The 19723-nt window shown below is 39.6% G+C and overlaps 1 protein-coding gene across 3 annotated transcripts in view; it reads left to right on the top strand.

The window, feature by feature from the left end:
* PSD3 (pleckstrin and Sec7 domain containing 3) overlaps positions 1–19723 on the top strand; it is a 551235-nt gene that overhangs the window by 171678 nt on the left and 359834 nt on the right. For 2 of the 3 annotated variants that reach the window (XM_060181459.1, XM_060181466.1), the window contains exon 2: positions 6333–6441. In XM_060181459.1, the coding sequence (XP_060037442.1) occupies positions 6333–6441 (109 nt within the window). Of the gene's footprint in view, positions 1–6331; positions 6442–19723 lie in introns of all 3 variants that reach the window. The other variant, XM_060181484.1, reaches the window with a different exon arrangement.

Here is a 19723-nt window from a genome sequence, read left to right as displayed (position 1 = left end):
TGTGGGAAGGGGAAGGGGATATAGAGAGGAGGAAAGAAAGAGAGACACTTGTAGGACTGCTTCACCACTTATGTAGCTTTCCTCCTTACACGTAGGGAAATCTGGTTGATGTCATGGTAGCATCTGGAACCTGGTGGCTGAAAAAGAGTTAAGATAAAAAACAGTCCAAATTGTTCACTAATTATGAACCTAAAGGCAAGAATATAGCAGGTGAAGATTTGAGGTCTCCATTTTGGAAATAGCTCATAGTTCTATTTTAGGTATATTCCAAAGGTCCGATGACTTAACTAGTTTTTGCCTTTGCCTGAACATTTAATATGCAGGTGGATCCAGGTTATTGTCTGGGGAGATGGTGTCATAGTTGGAAAAAGGACTAGAAACCTGGATCAGACGAGAGAGTAGCTCCCAAATAATCTTATTATTATTTTTAAAATATTTATTTATTGCCTTTTATTTCCCTATGTTGTTTTATTGTTCTAGTTATTATTGTTGTTATTGATGCCATCATTCTTGGATAGGACAAAGAGAAATGGAGAGAGGAGGGGAAGACAGAGAGGGAGAGAGAAAGATAGACACCTGCAGACCTGCTTCACCACCTGTGAAGTGTCTCCCCTGCAGGTGGGGAGACGGGAGGTCAAGCTTGATCCTTACGCGGGTCCTTGCTCTTTTTCTTTAAGCTTTGTGCCACGTATGCTTAACCCGCTGTGCCCAAATAATCTTACCACCCGACTTCCCCAAATAATCTTATTTTTAGCAAGACTTTTAGGTGTTTCATATATATATATAGTGTTTTGGGACTTGGGGACCTGTGCTCAAGAGCATGTTCTCTTTTTTCTTTTGTGCGTGTTCCCTTTTGACACATGTGGCAAAGCCATGGATCTCCTGTGAAAATATTACCTTCTAAGTGCACATAATACATGGGATTAATTATATATATATTTTTTCTGTCCACTCTTCACTTTGTTTTGTTTTGTTTTGTTTTTATTCAAGAAAGGATCAATCAACAAAACCATAGGGTAGGAGGGCACAACTCCACACAATTATATATTTTTGTAAAAAGTTAATTATATTGGCTACCAAAATAATTAAGGAAGTTGTGACATAGTAATAGATGTGTTTCTTTATTGATAATTAGACTTAGTGGTGGGTCTGGTAACTATCATTATCGCAGAGTAGGGATGAATACAGTTGGTATTTCAGGGTATTAGAGTTTTGAGTCAAGGATTCACCATGGACAAATTACTTTGTGGCTTGTTGACTGCTTCCCTCTACCCTTTAGGATAGGATGATGGTACTGCTTGCCTTACTATTAAATCTGTGTGCTGCACTAGAATAGTATCCAGCCTGCAGTAGATGGCCAGTAAATGTTGTCTATTATAGTTGCTCTTGTTCTTTCCCTCATTCCTTAAATCCAATTCATCAGAAAAGTTATGTAGATTTTCCCTACAGTATATATTTTTGACTCACTTTAATCCATTCTATCTATAACTATCATATGATCTTTAAAATATTTATTACTTTCAATTTTTTTGACCAGACAGGTAGAAATCAAGAGGGGAAGGGGATATAGAGAGGAGGAAAGAAAGAGAGACACTTGTAGGACTGCTTCACCACTTATGTAGCTTTCCTCCTTACACGTAGGGACTGGAGCCTTGAACCCTGGTCCTTGTGCCTGGTAGTATGTGTGCTCAATTAAGTGAGCCACAGCCAAGCCTCTCATCTTTTAAAATGTTAATGAATCATCATGTCCTTTAAAGCCCATTAGAAGCTTTTTGTTGGGGCCTGGTGGTGTCGCACCTAGTTGAGTGCACACGTTACAATGCACAAAGACCCAGGTTCAAGTCCCCGTTCCTACCTGCAGGGGGAAAGCTTTGCAAGTGGTGAAGCAGTGCTGCAGGTATCTCTGTCTCTCTCCCTCTTCCCTCCTGATTTCTGGCTGTCTCTATCAAGTAAATAAAGGTAAAAAAAAAAAAAACTTAAAAAAAAGAAGCTTTCTGTTAAACCTTTTCTACATTTTGATCTCTGTCCCCATTCATTTCAGTATTCCTTCCTTCCTGCTTTGTTTCCTTCTGGGCAGTTTCTGAACTTGCCCAATTCATTCATACACACTTTTGTCACCATATTGGCCTTCTCTGAGTTCCTTAAATAGCATTCTATACTACCAGGTCATTGTTTATGATTCCTATCTGCTTAGATATTTTTCTCTGACTTTTTCTAATCTCTATCTTCTTTCATATCTTCTTTCATATCTCTGCAAGTATTATTTCCTCAGAGAGACTTCCGTAACCATCTTACCTTACCTAGGTTACCAGATTTCTCTTTTATCTTCCTGAAGCCCCCTAACATACAAAAATTAATGATTTTTTTTCTCTCTTGGGTAAAGGTTAATTAACAACCTCTAATTTTCAGACAAGACCAGGCATGTTCAGGATGGTATGGCCTTAGACTACAACTTGTGATTATTAAACATATAACTCTACTGCTGCGTGTAGAGGGAAATGGTGAACAAACACACTTCTTTGTGTTTGGCTTCTGTCCCTTGACCCTTCTCATCCCAGCTATGCACATGAGCACCCACCTGAGGCTGTGGTGTTTTTCTGATGTCTCAGCTGTAGTTGATGAATTTTGTTAAGTTTGATGGTTGTAGATAGATGTTCTTTTGGGAAAGAATCTGATCTGGTAGCTGCTACTCCATAGTCATGCCTCCCAGAAGTCCTTAAACACATAACTCTTTTTAATTTTTTAATTTATTTTCCCTTTTGTTGCCCTTGTTTTTTTTTTATTGTTGTTACAGTTATTATTGTTGTTGTTATTGACGTCATCATTGTTAGATAGGATAGAGTGAAATGGAGAAAGGAGGGGAAGACAGAGAGAGGGAGAGAAAGATAGACACCTGCAGACCTGCTTCACTGCCTGTGAAGAGACTCCCCTGCAGGTGGTGGGGAGCCGGGGGCTCGAACTCGAACCAGATCCTTCTGCTGGTCCTTGCGCTTTGTGCCACGTGTGCTTAACCTGCTGTGCTACCACCCAGCTCCCAAACACATAAATCTTAAGAGCAATCTGTACCTTTCTAAATAGACAAACTTTACACAGTGTGAATATTAAGTGATGCTGTAACTACTTAAAGATATAGCAGTCTAAAGATTGTGCAGGCTAGCTCTTTGATATTGGTAATGAAGGACAAAGAAAGACCTACCAACTGAACCAGTCTGCCGTAGGATGATGGCTTTAATCATAACCTTGTCATGGGCCTCCTCACAATAGTCATTGCAGCTGATAGTCATTGCAGCTCCAAGAGATAGAGTAGAAATCATAAACTTTCCCTCTTTGAAGTAGTTGTCTGGTTGCTGTTAAAATCCATTATGCTCAGATAGGAGACAAGAAGATGTGTCATAATTTTAGGGTGGAAGTCAGTGTAGGTAAGAGCTGGATCCAGGTTCTTTTTTTTTTTTTTTGGTGTTCAGAGTAAGGAGGCAGAAAAATGACTCCCTGATTGAAAAAAGTTAACTTTCTATCTGTTTTGAAATCACCACCTTATTACTTATTTTCAATTAGTCCTAGAGAAAATAAGGAAGGCATTACTAATTTTTGCTAATGTATAAAATAGCCAGGAAGAAGGACACAGGAATTCACAATCATAATGTGAACTATAATCATTATCACCTTTGTAATTTTTCTTTCTAATAATGGACTTTTAGAAATTCCAGGGGATATAAGGAACAGATGCTCAGATTTAGGATAATTAATTTAAATGGGATGTCTGGGACTTTGTTTTATGCTGTGTTTGACTAAATGCGGATTCTAATTATATAGAATTATGATTTTTTAAAAACAAAGATAACCTCTTATTAGCTTACTCTAGTAGAACACACAGAAATATTCCTTCTATGATCTATAGGTAATGTTAACCACTTGAAAAGGTACACATAAAGACAAAATACTGTTTTCTCAGGGCCAGTTGATGGTGCACCTAGTATAGTGCACATATTATAAAATACTGTTTTCTAAGTCTGGAAAAAATAGCTTAGACTTCTGTGAAAAAAAATAAAATCTAGGGCGGGGGAGATAGCATAATGGTTATACAAAGAGACTTTCATGCCTGAGGCTCCCAAGTCCTAGGTTCAATCCTCTGCACCACCATAAAACAGAGCTGCACAATACTCTGGTTAAAAAAAAAAGGGGGAGTCGGGAGTTCGGGAGGTAGGATAGCTGCGCAAAGTGCAAGGATCCAAAGAAGTATCCCGGTTTGAACCCTGGCTCCCTACCTGCAGGGAAGTCACTTCACAAGCAGGTCTGCAGGTGTCTATCTTTCTCTCCTCCTCTCTGTCTTCCCCTCCTCTCTACATTTCTCTGTCCTATCAAACAATGACCAACGACGACAACAATAATAACTACAACAATAAAACAAGGGCAACAAAAGGGAATAAATAAATAAATAAATATAAAAAGTATAAAAAATTATTAATTTTTTTTCTTTTTAAAAAATTTTTTATTTATAAAAAGGAAACAATGACAAAACCATAGGATAAGAGGGGTACAGCTTCACACAATTCCCACCACCAGACCTCCGTATACCAACTCCTCCCTTGATAGCTTTCCTACTCTTTAATCCTCTGGGAGTATGGACCCAAGATCATTGTGGGATGCAAAAGGTGGAAGGTCTGGCTTCTGTAAGTGCTTCCCTGCTGAACATGGGCATTGACAGGTCGATCCATACTCCCAGCCTGTCTCTCTCTTTCCCTAGTGGGGAAGGGCTTTGGGGAAGCGGAGCTCCAAGGCACATTGGTGGGGTTGTCTGTCCAGGGAAGTGTGGTCACATCCTGCTAGCATCTGGAACCTGGTAGCTGAAAAGAGAGTTAATATACAAAGCCAAACAAGCTGTTGGACAATCATGGAACTAAAGGCTGTAATAGTGCAGGTGAAGCGTTGGGGTGTCCTCCATTTTGTAGATAGCTAGTAGGCATATTTTAGTTATATTTCAAAGGGCCTGTAGCTATACTAGTGGTTTTTTTTTTTTTTTTTTTTTTTGCCTGAGCCTGAAATCTGATATGCAGGTGGATCCTAATTATTGTCTGGGGAGATGATGTAATGGCTGGGAAAAAGACCAGAAAGCTGGATCAGGGAAGAGAGTAGCTTCCTAATATGGGAAAGGGGTATAAATATTACAGTAAACCCCATCAATTTAATGTGATCTGGGGCCCATAATTATCTTAGGAGCCTGTGTGACCTCTATATCCCTCTAGATCTGAGCTCACATTCTGTGGTCATGAGTAGGAACATTCCATGCTGCCCCAGTATCCACCCATCTTCCTCAGGTGTAGCATAGAGTATGTTGTCCCTCCTCCCTTCCAAAGATGGAACATTCTCTACCATTGTTGATCCAGGTTGAGAGCAAGGTCCTATGGGGAACCACAAAGGGGTTTATTGTATTGTTCCTGATAGAGATGACCAGAAACAATGGACAGAGGGATTTATTCGAGGTTTAGGCCCATCAAGTCTGTTTGGTAGACTCAGGACTCCCCGATTAGGGCCCCAGCTGGTGGAATGGCCTGATAGTGACTAAAGAGTCATCGTTAAAGTATGCCAGTCTCTTGCCCTTATTCAGCTTTTGCTTTGCTAAGGTTAGCTTTGGAGTTTGTGAGAGAACTATAATAGGAAATAGGTGAGGAGGGTATCTAAGTGGACACTGTTTCATTATGAATTTGATACTGACTCACTAAAGACTATTGTGTATTTTTGCTTTCAGGTATATATTTTGCCCTAATTTATAGATACATGTGAACATAATGCTCTGTCTTACGGGACCTGGCCTATATCTATGTTGGGATTTTGTTAAGAAGTGAACCTCCTGGAATTTAAAAAATATCACATAATTCTGTTCCCTCGTCAAGTCAAGATACTCATTTTTTTCTTATTCCCTACAAATTTTGTCAGGTTATATCTTTTAATATTCTAATCTTGCGGCAATTGTTTTGTATTCTGGTTCTTGTTATGCTGCTTCTTTCCCTCTCACCCTTCCTTATTTTTCTTCCCCATTCCTTCTTTTCTCTTCCTCCCTTCTTTCTTTCTTTTTGTTTATTTACTTGAAAGAGAGAGAACCAAAGCATCACTCTAGCACATGTAGTGCTGTGGATCAGAGTCAGTGCACCATGTGTGAATACAGTGCTTTATTCACTACATTACCTTCCTGATCATATGTTATTTTTCATGTTTCGTCTTTAGTGGATGTATAGCATTCCATTAAGTAGCTGCCATCATTAATCATTCTCTTGATTGCTGGTTTGCTTTATGACACATTTTAGTGATTTCTTCTTTTCCTTCTAATTTTGCAGGCAGAGACATTTGTTTGGGTTAACAAAGCATCAGCACATTCCCAGAGTGTTGCCAAAGCCAAATATGAATTTCTGTTTGGGAGATCTGAAGAGAAATCTCCAGATGCCAGTAAGTGTTTCCCTATTCTCTTTTAGGTGATGTGAAAGAGAGTGATACATTGAGCAACTGAAATTTAGTATCTCATTGCTGAGATTTCTCAAATCAAGACCTAATTTGAAATTGCCTAGAATTTCCTCCAAGAATCAATCTTATATTACTTTTCTTTTTTTCTTTTTTTTTATCTTTAAATACTGTGGGATATAGGTTCAATGTTTTATTACTCTTAAATTAAAAAAAAATCTTGTATCATTTGGGTAAAAATGAATGGAACCAGAGGCAATTATGCTAAGTCAAATAAGTAACTGAGGTGAGAGACAACTGGTAGATGGTTTCACTCACATGTGGAATAGGGATAACTAAAACAAACAATTAGCAAGAGAAATAGTAACGATATTTCTCTAAGACTTTGTGAAAACCATGGTGGTTGCCAGAGGCCAAGGTGTGGGTGCAGAAACTTTGGTGACAGAGATGGTAAATTGTACATACACATGTGTAGATGTGAAACTGTACTCCTGAAATCTTATAGTATTGTAAAGCCATGTTAAATAAAAAAGAAAGAATAATATCTTTCTTTTTAAATGGGGGGTCATGAAAGAGAGGAAAAAGAGAAAAGAACGAACAATAGATCAGAAAACTGCTTTGTTACATACAGCTCTAGGGATTGAACCTAGGGTCTCAAGTTTGCTAGATTATGCCACTGAAGTATCTTTTTCTCCCTTATATTTCTCTCCAGTCCTTAAAATTAATCATGTTAGAAAGACTAATTTGATGACTGATTAGTGCCAGGGCAGCTTTGCGGGCAGGAGACAGACGACAAGGTACTCATGGCTGAGCTGGGACACAGTTCAATCTTTATTGATGATCAGGAATGTAGTGCAATCTGTCTAATCTCTTTTCATTAGAAAATCCTGTCCTTTATATCTCCTGAGGTGGAAGTGTCAGGTTGGAAGAGGAAATATGTAGGATAGGGGTTGGGGATAAGGAAAAAGTACACGTATCAAGCTTGCATCTAACCAGTGGGGATTAAACCAATGCCCTGTAGGCAGGGTGGGTCTCAGGTAAAGCAGTGATTATGTAAATAGTCTACAGCATTAAGCAATGCAGGTGAACCTGATGTGATGATCAAAACAGAATGGGTCTTAGAAGCAGACCAACAGATTAGAGTAAACACATTTCACAGCACAGAGGACAGTGGAGAAAAGATACTCAGAGAAATTAAGGACATATTAGCATGTCTTTGGAGGTAGACAGGAAAGGGATGTTGCTTGTAGTTAGGAACCTGGGCTTTGGAGTTGGACTTCCTGAGTGAATTATGGCCTTACTAGAATTATGAACTTACTTGATGTGTTTGCTTTACCTTGAGTAGATAATTTCTGTTGGTTGGGTGTGTTTCCTTCTCTGTGAAATGGGATTTTATTGATAATAGATCTTAAAATTCTTTTGAGTGTTAAGAAATATGTCAAAGTATCAGAATCACTCTTGACTTGTAAAAGGCATGGTGACAATGTTTGCTGCTCTTATTATTTTAGTCACCATCATCATATCCTTTTGATCATTAATATTGGCATTTAGAAATGCAATTCTGGTTTCTGAACACTGTTACTTTCTGATACTGATTTCTGCCCCGGTCTGCGGGGTTATCGACGGAAACCTAGGGTAGGGGACGAGAGAATGGAGGGGACAAGAGACACAAAGAACGAGAGCAAGTCATGAGGTCTGATCAAGCTCTGAAAATTTTATTTTGCAGCCGCATTTTAAGCACACACCACGAGGAAGTTCTGCTAAGGTAGTGGGGGAGGGAGGTGGGTGAGCAACTTTCCAAACAGCTAGATGGTGATCTCAGTTCCAATGATCGGAATGTCCTCTCACCAGCTATATGAGATTCTTAGCTAAGGCCTTGGCTCCCGGCATGGCCTCCCTTTTACAATTAAAGTGAGTTGGGCAATTGAGGGTAAAAGCTAGGAATCTTATCAAGAGATAAGCGGGCTTTAACCAGAGGGGAGAAGTATTGACCTGATTTCTCCCGTGGGGTAAATATAGAACTGATCTTCCCGCATCTTATACGGCTCTTGGTGTCTTTTTTGGGGAGGGGAGGAAGAGCCACTATTTCTAAGGTGAGGAAAACTCACGGCGAAGAGTTCTAATGACTGACACCAACCTCCATGCAAATCAGGTTTGCTTCATGGGGGACTCAGAGGCGGACTATAGGGTCCTCCCCCTGCAGTGCTTAGCCCTGCACCCCTTACCAGCATAAATCTGAGTTTTATGCAGCTCCTAAAAGAGGTCTGTCACCCTCAGGTTCAGCCAAGCCTCTGTCAGCCAAATCAAGTCTGTGATAATATATTTGTAAGGGTTTCGATGCCAACGAGTCAATTTGTTGTTTTATAAAACCAATAATCTTATTAAAAATAAAGGGCCCCAAGGTAATCATTAACAAAAGACTAATCAGGGGTCCCATAAGGGGCATCAAAATGTCCTAGTGCGCCACCAGCAAGTCTAAGGGAAGCAGTCAGTGGATGTGATGTCCAGGGGAAGAAACACAGCACGTCTGGTCTTCTGGTGGGTCAGCGCCAGCTGATGAAATTCTTCTTCTTCATAGAGGGTCAGCTGTGGAACAAGCAAAACTAGGAGGCAAGGACCAGGTAGAGAAGAATTGACATGAAAATATAGGGTGGTGTTGTACCAAAACACAAACAGGAGGTGCATACACATTAGAAGTCAAGGTGAGGTTCCTTGAACATGAGGAATATTGGGAGAAAAGTGAGCAGTCAATAAACATGTAAGGATGAAGTCAGCAGTGGTAGGTCAGCAGAAGGAGAAGACATGGATAGGCTGGTGAGATTAGCTGGACTATATACTGCCATGGCATCCTTTGTGGTAAGGACTTGCCAACAGGGAGTCTGTGGATTTTGTAAGAGCAATAATGTCATTCACCATAATAAAAGGAAAACAAATCATGGACATCCAGTGTTGAAGAAAGAAAGAAGAAATATATCTCTATGGCTGAGAGAGTGTGTGGCTTTGTCAATGAGATATAATAAATGGACAGTTCGAATTTTTGTAAATATTAAAAAGGTTTAGTATAATTACTTCATTGACACTTTAGTCAACTGAATATTGGGGGGTGCATTCCCCTTCTTTTTTAATTTATTTTTTGAGCTTTGAATGTTCTAAAGGAAACAAAAATACATGGATTGGATGTCTATTGAAGCAAAACAGAGCATATGACTCCTAAGGTTTTTGAGCTTTTTCTTGTTTGAGCTGTAGCCCACATAACTTTAGAAAAAGTACCAATTGAGAAAAAAAAATGTTTTTGTTTACTAAACATGGGCAGGTGAATTACATCAATCTGCCAGAGAGCATTGGCTTTTATCAATGGGGATTAATCTTCAAAGTCTGAGTAGCAGGGTCTTAATTAAACAATGCAGGAGCCAGTAAAGTGCCCTCACTATGGCAGGTCAAGCGTTAAAATTTTAAGAGGCTTGTAAAAAAATGAGAAAAATTTTAGGATATGAGTGACTTTAGGAGTCATCACACACCCATAAATAAAAAATGAAAAATGTGGGAGTCGGGCTGTAGTGCAGCGGGTTAAACGCAGGTGGCACAAAGCACAAGGACCGGCATAAGGATCCCGGTTCGAACCCCGGCTCCCCACCTGTAGGGGAGTCGCTTCACAGGCAGTGAAGCAGGTCTGCAGGTGTCTATCTTTCTCTCCCCCCTCTGTCTCCCCCTCTCTGTCTTCCCCTCCTCTCTCCATTTCTCTCTGTCCTATCCAACAACGACAACAACAATAGTAACTACAACAATAAAACAACAAGGGCAACAAAAGGGAATAAATAAATAAAATAAATATTAAAAAAAGAGTTAAATATCAGAAAAAAATACTTAAAAAAATGAAAAATATTTAGTTTTAAATCTTACCATATGAGCAGTCAGTTCTTCATGTGCATATGTACCTATAATTATTTATTTAGGGAGAGAACTTGTACCAAGTTAATTGATGATCTAATGGTTAGAATTGGCTTGAGTTCTTTCATATGATTTTTGAAGGCTCTTTATTAAAATATATCAATATGTTATAGAAAGTCAATACCTAATGTGTTGACATGATAACATGTTTACCATTTTTTAGCATTATTTTAAACTGATTAGACAGTTTAAGCACACTATTGTAACTTTAATTTACTAAGATCTTTACTCATCACAAGGCTATCATGAGTAAGCATAGATATAAAACTCTTAATAGATTTTGCTCTTTAGAACTCTAATATGGCAACTTAAAAGGCTAAAATAAAGCCTCATAGCTTAATTGTTCAAAGTACTAATTTTGTTAAATCAGGATTTGCCAAAACAAATCTATCAGACCAGAAGCACCATGTATTACCTTAATTTATCAAGAATAAACCTCTGACAATGTCTTAAAATAAGCCAGATAATTTTTTGCTCTCTAAAAGAACTGATTAAAGTTTGACATGTAGAATATGTACTCTCAAAAGCCAATTATTTGATAATTTTTGTAGTTTTTCTAAATAGGGGAGTTATCTCACTAACAACTTTATTAGAAGGAGTAAGTCACTGTAAAAGCAAAAGTAACTAACTCATGAGTAAGATTTAAAAATCTCTTAACAAGTTTTAAAATAAAAGTTTTAACTGGAACATTTTTGTCTATATCAGACATAAAACTCTCTTAACTTTTTACCTAGTCTCTCATGTTTTAATATCTAGAGTTCTTTTACAGGGAAATCAGGGGCATACTTCTTGAATAAAATGTAAAAAGGTTTGCTAAAACATCTATACAGCTCTACATTAGGCTGCCCCATTTTTATTTGATAAGTTTTATTTGGAAAAATTTTACATATCTTATTTAAATTAAACCTCATTTATCAGAGCAAAAGCCTCTGGCGTTAGATAATTAACATAACCATTGTGTTATCTTTTACTAACCCAAGCCAATTTTGCCTGTTTAGTTGAGAAAGTATTTTAAAAACAATTTTAAGTAAAATGTTAAACTTTGTTTGTTAGGATCTTTGCTTATCACAAAGCTATCACACCCTTAGGGCAGCTATGAACAAGGGTGGGTACACAACTTAATTGATCTTTCACTTTGATTTGGATAGGTAACTTAAAAAGCTAAGATAAACCTTATAGCTGAAATGTTCAAAATAAATTTTTACTGTTAACATTTCTTTTAGATAACTATTTTACTCTAAGTAATTTTGTTGAATCACATCTGCTAAATGAAAAATTTTTATCAGGCCAGGAATACCACATTTAACCCTTTTTTTCCTGGCAAGGCCACTGCTCTACACTGACTGGGTTATTAGAAAGCCAGTTCAAGCATTGAATTAACAAATTAACAAACAGTGGCAGTTGGTATTGGGGTGCTGTTAAGGTTTACAATTCTCACAAGAGGGAGAGACACTGCAGGGGCATTTTACCATGCTTAGAGAGCTCAGAAAATCTTTTAACTAATGAATTGATGCTGATATTAGCTATCAGAAGGACGAAACTGTCCTGTTTTACTCTGGTAAAGGTGTGCCAACTCTATGAGTCGGGATCTTTAACACCACATTTAGCTTAACTAAATCTTATTTAAAACTTAAAACAACCTTTAGTTACTTAGGGGTTAACACACATTAATGGAGACAGGGTACAGACTTAAAACAGACATTCTTGGTGAAAAGAAAAATTTTCCCTTTGAAAAACCGCTCTGGTTTTTGGATTCCTAATTCACAGACTCTCTACCCCCCCCAGGAGGGGCGTTTGTGGCTAAGAATGATTGACTGCAGTCTTTGCCAATCTGTGGAGCAGTAGCTCTGTGCCGTGATTGGCTGCACGGATGGAACAGGTGGGCTTAGTTTACAGCGCTCGGAGAAAAATCTTTGAAATTCTTTTTCTGGGCTAAGGCTCATTTTACAGTTTTAAAGAAACAATTCATTAAATTTCTATCAAAAGTGTGTACTGGATCTCTGATCAATAGTTTTTAAGTAAGAGCTCTGGTGGTAGCCGGAGGGAAAACCTGGATCTTTTTTTTTGTTGTTGTTGTTGCTGGCTAGTTTTAAGATAATGCCAAATCAAGAGCCCACAGTTCTTTAACTAATTGTAAATGCTCTCGCTTTCCTTCTACTAATTTTCTAAGGGAAGCTGTTTTTTGTGCTAGTTGAGTTTTAGCCTTGGTGGTATAATCAGTGATGTCGGCCAAGTGGAGGACCGGAGCACAAAACGGAGGGGTGGTGGCATAGGGAGGTGGTCTGGACAAAGAAGAGCCTAGCGGTGGCTGGTCAGGACTATGATATTTGGCCATCTCTTCATCAAGGGATAAGGCCTCTTTAGGAGAAAGACTATCATCAGGCCCATCTTTGGCGGGGGGGGGGGGGGGGGGTCTTAAGGTTGTCAAAGAGGGGTAAATCTTAACAGGATGGGACTTTGCAGGAGCCTCAGGGGTGGGGTCTCCTGAGTCAGGCATGGGAATAGAGACAGACTCACAAACAGAAGGTTATCTCTTAAACAGTTTCCTACTCTGGCCCATCTTTTTTATCAGTAGTCCCTTCTAAAGGGAACCACGGATAAACATCACTCACAAAATAAAAAAAACTTCTTGAGATCCTTTTTCTTAACCCTTACTCCTCATGTCTTGAGGGACTCTTTGAGGCCTTTAAGCAACAAATCATGTTTACTCAATGCTTGTCCCATAATTGCGTCGCTCTTTCTTACCTCAAAACGGATCAATCTCACAGACGGGCGAATCTGCGGCGATCACCACACGGATCTTCACTCACTCTGGGCTAGAGTGGCGATCCTATGCGAACCTTCACTCACTCCTTCTCTGAAGTGGCGGTCCTATGCTCCTTGGTCGACCATTGGGGAGCGATGTTCTCTTGGACCCCAGACCCAAAAAGGTCCCCCGTCGGGCGCCAGGTGCCCCGGCCTGCGGGGTTATCGACGGAAACCTAGGGTAGGGGGCGAGAGAATGGAGGGGACAAGAAACATGAAGAACGAGAGCAAGTCATGAGGTCTGATCAAGCTCTGAAAATTTTATTTTGCAGCCGCATTTTAAGCACACACCATGAGGAAGTTCTGCTAAGGTAGTGGGGGGAGGGAGGTGGGTGAGCAACTTTCCAAACAGCTAGATGGTAATCTCAGTTCCAATGATCGGAATGTCCTCTCACCGGCTATATGAGAGTCTTAGCTAAGGCCTTGGCTCCCGGCAGATTTCTTTTAGGGGTAGGTAACAAATCTTTACTAACATCACTACTGTTCCATTGAAGAAGTCACAAAAGGGGTCATGTGGTGGCGCACTTGCTTGAGTGTACATGTTACAATGCTCAAGGATTGGCTTCAAGCCCCTGCTTTTGGAGTGAAGAGGTACTGCAAATCTCAATCACTCTTTCACTCTTTCTTTCTCTTTCCTGTCCCCCTTATTTTCCATTCCCTCTAAATTTTTTTTGTCTCTATCCAATAAATAAATAAAATCTTTTAAAAAAAGAAGCCAGGGCCAGGCAGTAGCACACCTGGTTAAGCATACACATTACAGTGCCTAAGGACCCAGGTTCAAGCCCTTGGTCCCCACTAGCAGGAAGAAAGCTTTATGGGAGTCAGGTGGTAGCGCAGTGGATTAAATGCAGGTGGTGCAAAGCACAAGGACCGGCTTAAGGATCCTGATGGAGCCCCTCGCTCCCCACCTGCAGGGAAGCACTTCACAGGTGGTGAAGCAGGTCTGCAGGTGTCTATCTTTCTCTCTCCCTCACTGTCTTCCCCTCCTCTCTCCATTTCTCTCCTATACAACAATGACTACAACAATAAAACAACAAGGGCAACAAAAGGGATTAAATAAATAAATATTAAAAAAAAGAAAAAAGTCAACGGTAGCGCAGTGGGTTAAGCGCACGTAGCACAAAGCTCAAGGACCAGTATAATGATCCCAGTTCGAGTCCCTGTCTCCCCACCTGTAGGGTAGTCGCTTCACAGGGGGTGAAACAGGTCTGCAAGTGTCTATCTTTGTCTCCCCCTCTTTGTCTTCCCCTCTTCTCTCTATTTCTCTCTGTCCTGTCCAACAACAATGACATCATCAACAACAATAACTACAACAATAAAACAACAAGGGCAACAAAAAGGAATAAATAAATAAGTATAAAAAACGTCAAATAATAATCCTGTCTTTCACTTTTTATTTGGATAGGGCATTTTACACACATACGTATGTAAAATGGGCCTCAAATTACTTGGGGGTAGTAAAAATGAAATGCATATATAGCCATTTAAGGATTCCTTTTGTTTTAATAATGAATATTTGTTAGAGATTTTAATAGTTGGGAATTCTTAATGTGTAAAACAGGCAAATTACTTTTGAAAATCATTCTTTTATCGGTGTTCCAATTTGAGATTTATCACAGAGCATAAATACCTATTTTGGGCTTGAGGTTTAGGACACTCACTCTTCTACACAATTGTTTCTGAGGCAGTAAATAGAGACTGTATTCACCACAGACTGTTCTAAAACTTCCTCTTGGCACAGCTTTGAATTTGAACGCTGCATTAGGATTTAATGCCCATCATACTTTTTGACATTGATAAAGCTTATCTTTGCTGAGTAGACAATATCAGTATCTACATGTCATCTTCCTTCTTGGTGATTGGGAATGGTTCCTCTTCACTCATAGGTTTTGCACAATTTTTCCCTGTATACTAAGGCAAATTATAGTGTCATTTTAAGATTTCTGTTCCTTATATGCCTTGGTAAATGTATTGGTATTATTTATTTCCAATGTGGTATTCTATAGTTACAAAAGCATGCCTGCATTTACTGAGCAGATATGTTTAACTGTCATTTGCTATGTACTCATCACCTGTGCCCAGCATTAGGAAAATGCAAATAAGTAGAAGCCATAGTTCTTGCCCTTTACAAGTTTATTTTGTGATCAGGACAATATATGCTGCAAGTAACTGGAATGAAAGATGATCACTTTCAGCTGGGCTAGAGAGGGCTTCAGGGAGCAGGTGGAATTCACTCTTAAAGAATGGCTTTTAAAAAGCTTTTATTTATTAATGAAGAGGGAAGTGTGTGTGTGTGTGTGTGTGTGTGTGTGTGTGTGTGTGTGAGAGAGAGAGAGAGAGAGAGAGAGAGAGAGGACCACTCTGGCATATAAGATCCCAGCACTGGAACTCTAGACCTCATGCTAGAGACTCCGAGGCTTTATCCACTGTGTCACTTCCTGAACAACTAAAAAAAAAAAAAAGTCTGGGATGGGGGAGATAGCATAATGGTCATATAAAGAACCTTCCCTGCCCGAGGCTCCAAGGTCTCAGGTTCAATTTCCCACACCACCATAACCCAGAGCTGAGCAGTGTTTTGTTAAAAAAAAAAAAAAGAAGAAGAAGAAGAAGAAGAAGGAGGAGAAGGAGAATGTGAAGAAGAAGGAGAAAGAGGAGAAGGAGGAGAGGAGAGGAGGAGGAGGAGGCTGGGTGGTAGTACAGCAGGTTAAATGCATGTGGTGTGAAGTGGAGGACTAACTAAAGCAGATTCTAGCCCCCTGGCCCCTCACCTGCAGGGGGGGGGGTGTCGCTTCCCAAATGGTGAAGCAGGTATGCAGGTGTCTATCTTTTTCTACCCTTTCTCTGTTTTCCCCCTCTCTCTCGATTTCTCTCTGTCCTATCCAACAACAACAACAACAACAACCAAGGCAACAAAAATGGGAAAAAAATGGCCTCCAGGAGCAGTGGATTCATAGTGCAGGCACCCAAACCCAATGATAACCCTGGAGGAAAAGAAGAGAAGTGTTCCTTGTAACTTATGAGATGTATTTTAAGTATTTTGATTAATAGTATTTTGCGGGAGGGCATTTCAGATAGATGGAGAGGGCTGGGCAAAGATGTAGTGGTAGAAAATATAAGTTATTTGAGGAACAGTGGTTAGAGTAGCCTTACTGTCTTTCAAAGATTTCTATTAAGAGGATAAAGAGTCTGAATTTTACCCAGGTAAGCAGAGATGACAGAATACTGTTTAGAAAGATGAATCAAGAGAGATTGATTTAGAAATTTGAATCAGGGAGTCGGGCTGTAGCGCAGCGGGTTAAGCACAGGTGGTGCAAAGCACAAGGACCGGCATAAGGATCCCGGTTCGAACCCCGGCTCCCCACCTGCAGGGGAGTCGCTTCACAGGCGGTGAAGCAGGTCTTCAGGTGTCTATCTTTCTCTCCTCCTCTCTGTCTTCCCCTCCTCTCTCCATTTCTCTCTGTCCTATCCAACAACGACAACAACAGTAATAACTACAACAATAAAACAACAAGGGCAACAAAAGGGAATAAATAAATAAAATTAAAAAAAATTTTGAATCAGGTAACAAAAATTGTTTACATAGACCACAGGAAAAGTATAAGATACACGATTCTATTGACTTTGGGAAAACACTGTTTTTGTATATTCACAAAGACACTGTGCTAAATTTTTATCACTTCAAAAATACTCTTGACTTCCCCCTACCATAGCATAATTTACATATAAATTTGTGTTTCAGGCATATCACATAATGACTCTATATTCATATGTATTAAAGATGATCATTACCATAAACAGTTTCCACTGTACTCAGAAAGCTATCCTGGAGGAAACTATCCCTGTCTCCTCCTGTGTTTCTTTCTTTATTTTAGCATTTTTTTATTATCTTTATTTATTGGATAGAAACAGCCAGAAATCAAGAGGAAAGGAGATAGACAGAGAGACACCTGCAGCCCTGCTTTATCACTCACAAAGCTTTCCCCCTGCAGGTGGGGTCCAGGGACTCGAACCTGGGTCCTTTCACACTGTAACATGTCACTCAACCAGGTGCGCCACCACCCGGCCCCCCTAACTCTGTTTTTCTGAAAACCTTGACTTGGAGTGATGAAGCGGCAGTGATGACCATACAAATAAAATAAGATATTAAATCAGTTTCTCATTAACAACATAGTATAAAATGAGAAAATGAAGGAAATTCCTTGGGAATAAAAGTCAGTAAACACCATAAAAATAAGGACTTTGAGCCCAAAAGATATAGAGATAACAGCAAATTCTGGAACTATTGAATAATTTTACTTAAGAGGGAAATGACACCATATGATTAAAGAAGAAAGTACGAAGTAGATGAAGTTTGGAAAATGAACCATATGTGACAGAAGATGAAAAATGTGGATAGTAAAATGGAAAAAAAAATGACTGGGTAATTAAAATAGAAATGTACTGGGGAGTTGGCTTAGTGAGTACAGTGCATAATTTATTTTCCAATATGAAATACATAAATACATCTTTTGAAAGAAGGATTATAGGGCCGAGGAGATAGCATCATGTGTATGCAAAGAGACTTGCTTGTCTGAGTCTCTGGGGTGTCAGGTTCAGGTTCAATCCCCAGCACTACCAGCTGAGCCAGTGCTGTGGTAAAAAAGGAAAAAAAGAAAAAAAAAAAGCAAACACTGATTTTGCTCCATTGTGATGTCCTTTTATTTCTTTTTTCCTGCTGGAATTTTCTTTTCTTTTCTTTTTTTTTAGATTTTTAAAAAATATTTTATTTATTTATTTAAGACAGAGAAATTGAGAGGGGAGAGAGGGAGATAGAGAGGGAGAGAGACAGAGAGATACCTGCAGCTCTGCTTCACCACTTGTGAAGCTTTCCCTCTGCAGGTGGGGACCAGGGGCTTGAACTAGGATCCTTGCGCACTGTAATGTGAGTGCTTAACCAGGTGCGCCACCTGCTGGCCCCTTCCTGCTTCCAAAGAGACGTGCACATCTTTTTCTTTGTTATATGTGAAATATATCATTCATTGTTCTATACTAGACATTTTTCTAGTCTTGCAGTAGAGTACTGAACAAAACAAAAACAACCACTTTACAAACTGCTTCCCAGAGAGACCATCCTCCACAGAGCGCACCTGCACAACTGCCACTCCCTCTGCAGCATACAGTTCTTCTTCTAGCGTTTGCCCTTCTTCCGTAGCCAGTCAACAGCGTCAGATTGAGCCTGATGTAAAGTTTCGAGACCTCCTTTACTTTAACCTCTGTTAGAGGGTTTTTTCCTTCTTTTTTTTATGGGACAGTTGATTGAGTAGCCTTTAGTTCTCCAGATATAAGACTTTTCTTCTGTTTTGTTTTCAGTAGGAATTTTTACTTCTCATTACCACAGTAATGAATGTGCATAATTTGAAGAATGTAACCTTTATCAAGATATATGCAACAAAAGATCAGTCAGCTCTGTGTCACTGCTTACCCCTCTTGGGCCCACTGTTAATTAACACGTGGTCTCTCTCTCAGCTTTTCCTCATGAACCCTGATACCACTGCTATGTGAGACCTTTTCCTCACTCCTATTCCCTTCCGGTTTCTATTTCTGGATGGTTGTGAGTTTTCCCTGTTGCTCTTCTACTCTTTCTTTTTTCTCTACTTGTTTCCAAAGCTTTCATGCTAGTTGCCTCATATGTAGTGCTCATATCTGTGCTTCTTAACTGTGAAAAGTGAAAAATGGGCTCTTGTTAATGTCCAGTCTGCTGTATCAAAAGTTGCGTTTTTAGTTTTTTATTTGGTTACATTTCTGTTTTTTTTAACATTTTATTTATTATTTATTTATTTATAAAGTGGAACTATTGACAAGACCATAGGATAAGAGAGGTACAGTTCCACACAATTCCCACCACCAGAACTCCGTGTCCCATCCCCTCCCCTGATAGTTTTCCTATTCTTTATCCCTCTGGGAGAGGACCCAGTGTCATTATGGGGTGCAGAAGGTCTGGCTTCTGTAATTGCTTCCCTGCTGAACATGGGCATTCACAGGTCGATCCATACTCCCAGACTGCCTCTCTTTCCCTAGTAGGGTGGGGCTCTGGGGAAGCAAGCGTGGCTCCAGGACACATTAGTGGGGTCATCTGCCCAGGGAAGTCCGGTTTCTGGTTTTAAATATTAGTAATGGGGGTTAAGCGGTGGCGCACCTGGTTAAGTGCACACATTACAGTACATATGGACCAAGGATCAAGCCCCGGGTCCCCACCTGCTGGGGGAAAGCTTCAGGAGTGGTGTAGCTAGGCTGCAGGTGTCTCTCTTTCCATATCTATCTTTCCCTTCCTTTCTCAGTTTCTGTCTTTATCCGATAATAAAGAAACAAAGTTTGTGAAATAAAGTTTGTGTAATAAAAAATATTAGTAATGGAAACTTTGTGTTTTTTTTAAACATTCTTTTTTTTTAAAAACAAAGAAAAAATTTTTTGATTATCTTTATTGGATAGAGACAGCCAGAAATCGAGGGGGAAGGGAATGGTAGAGAGGGAGAGAGAC

The sequence above is a fragment of the Erinaceus europaeus genome, chromosome 2 (genome assembly GCF_950295315.1).
Source record: "Erinaceus europaeus chromosome 2, mEriEur2.1, whole genome shotgun sequence".
Lineage (NCBI taxonomy): Eukaryota > Metazoa > Chordata > Mammalia > Eulipotyphla > Erinaceidae > Erinaceus > Erinaceus europaeus.
This window is presented reverse-complemented; position numbering and strand designations above follow the sequence as displayed.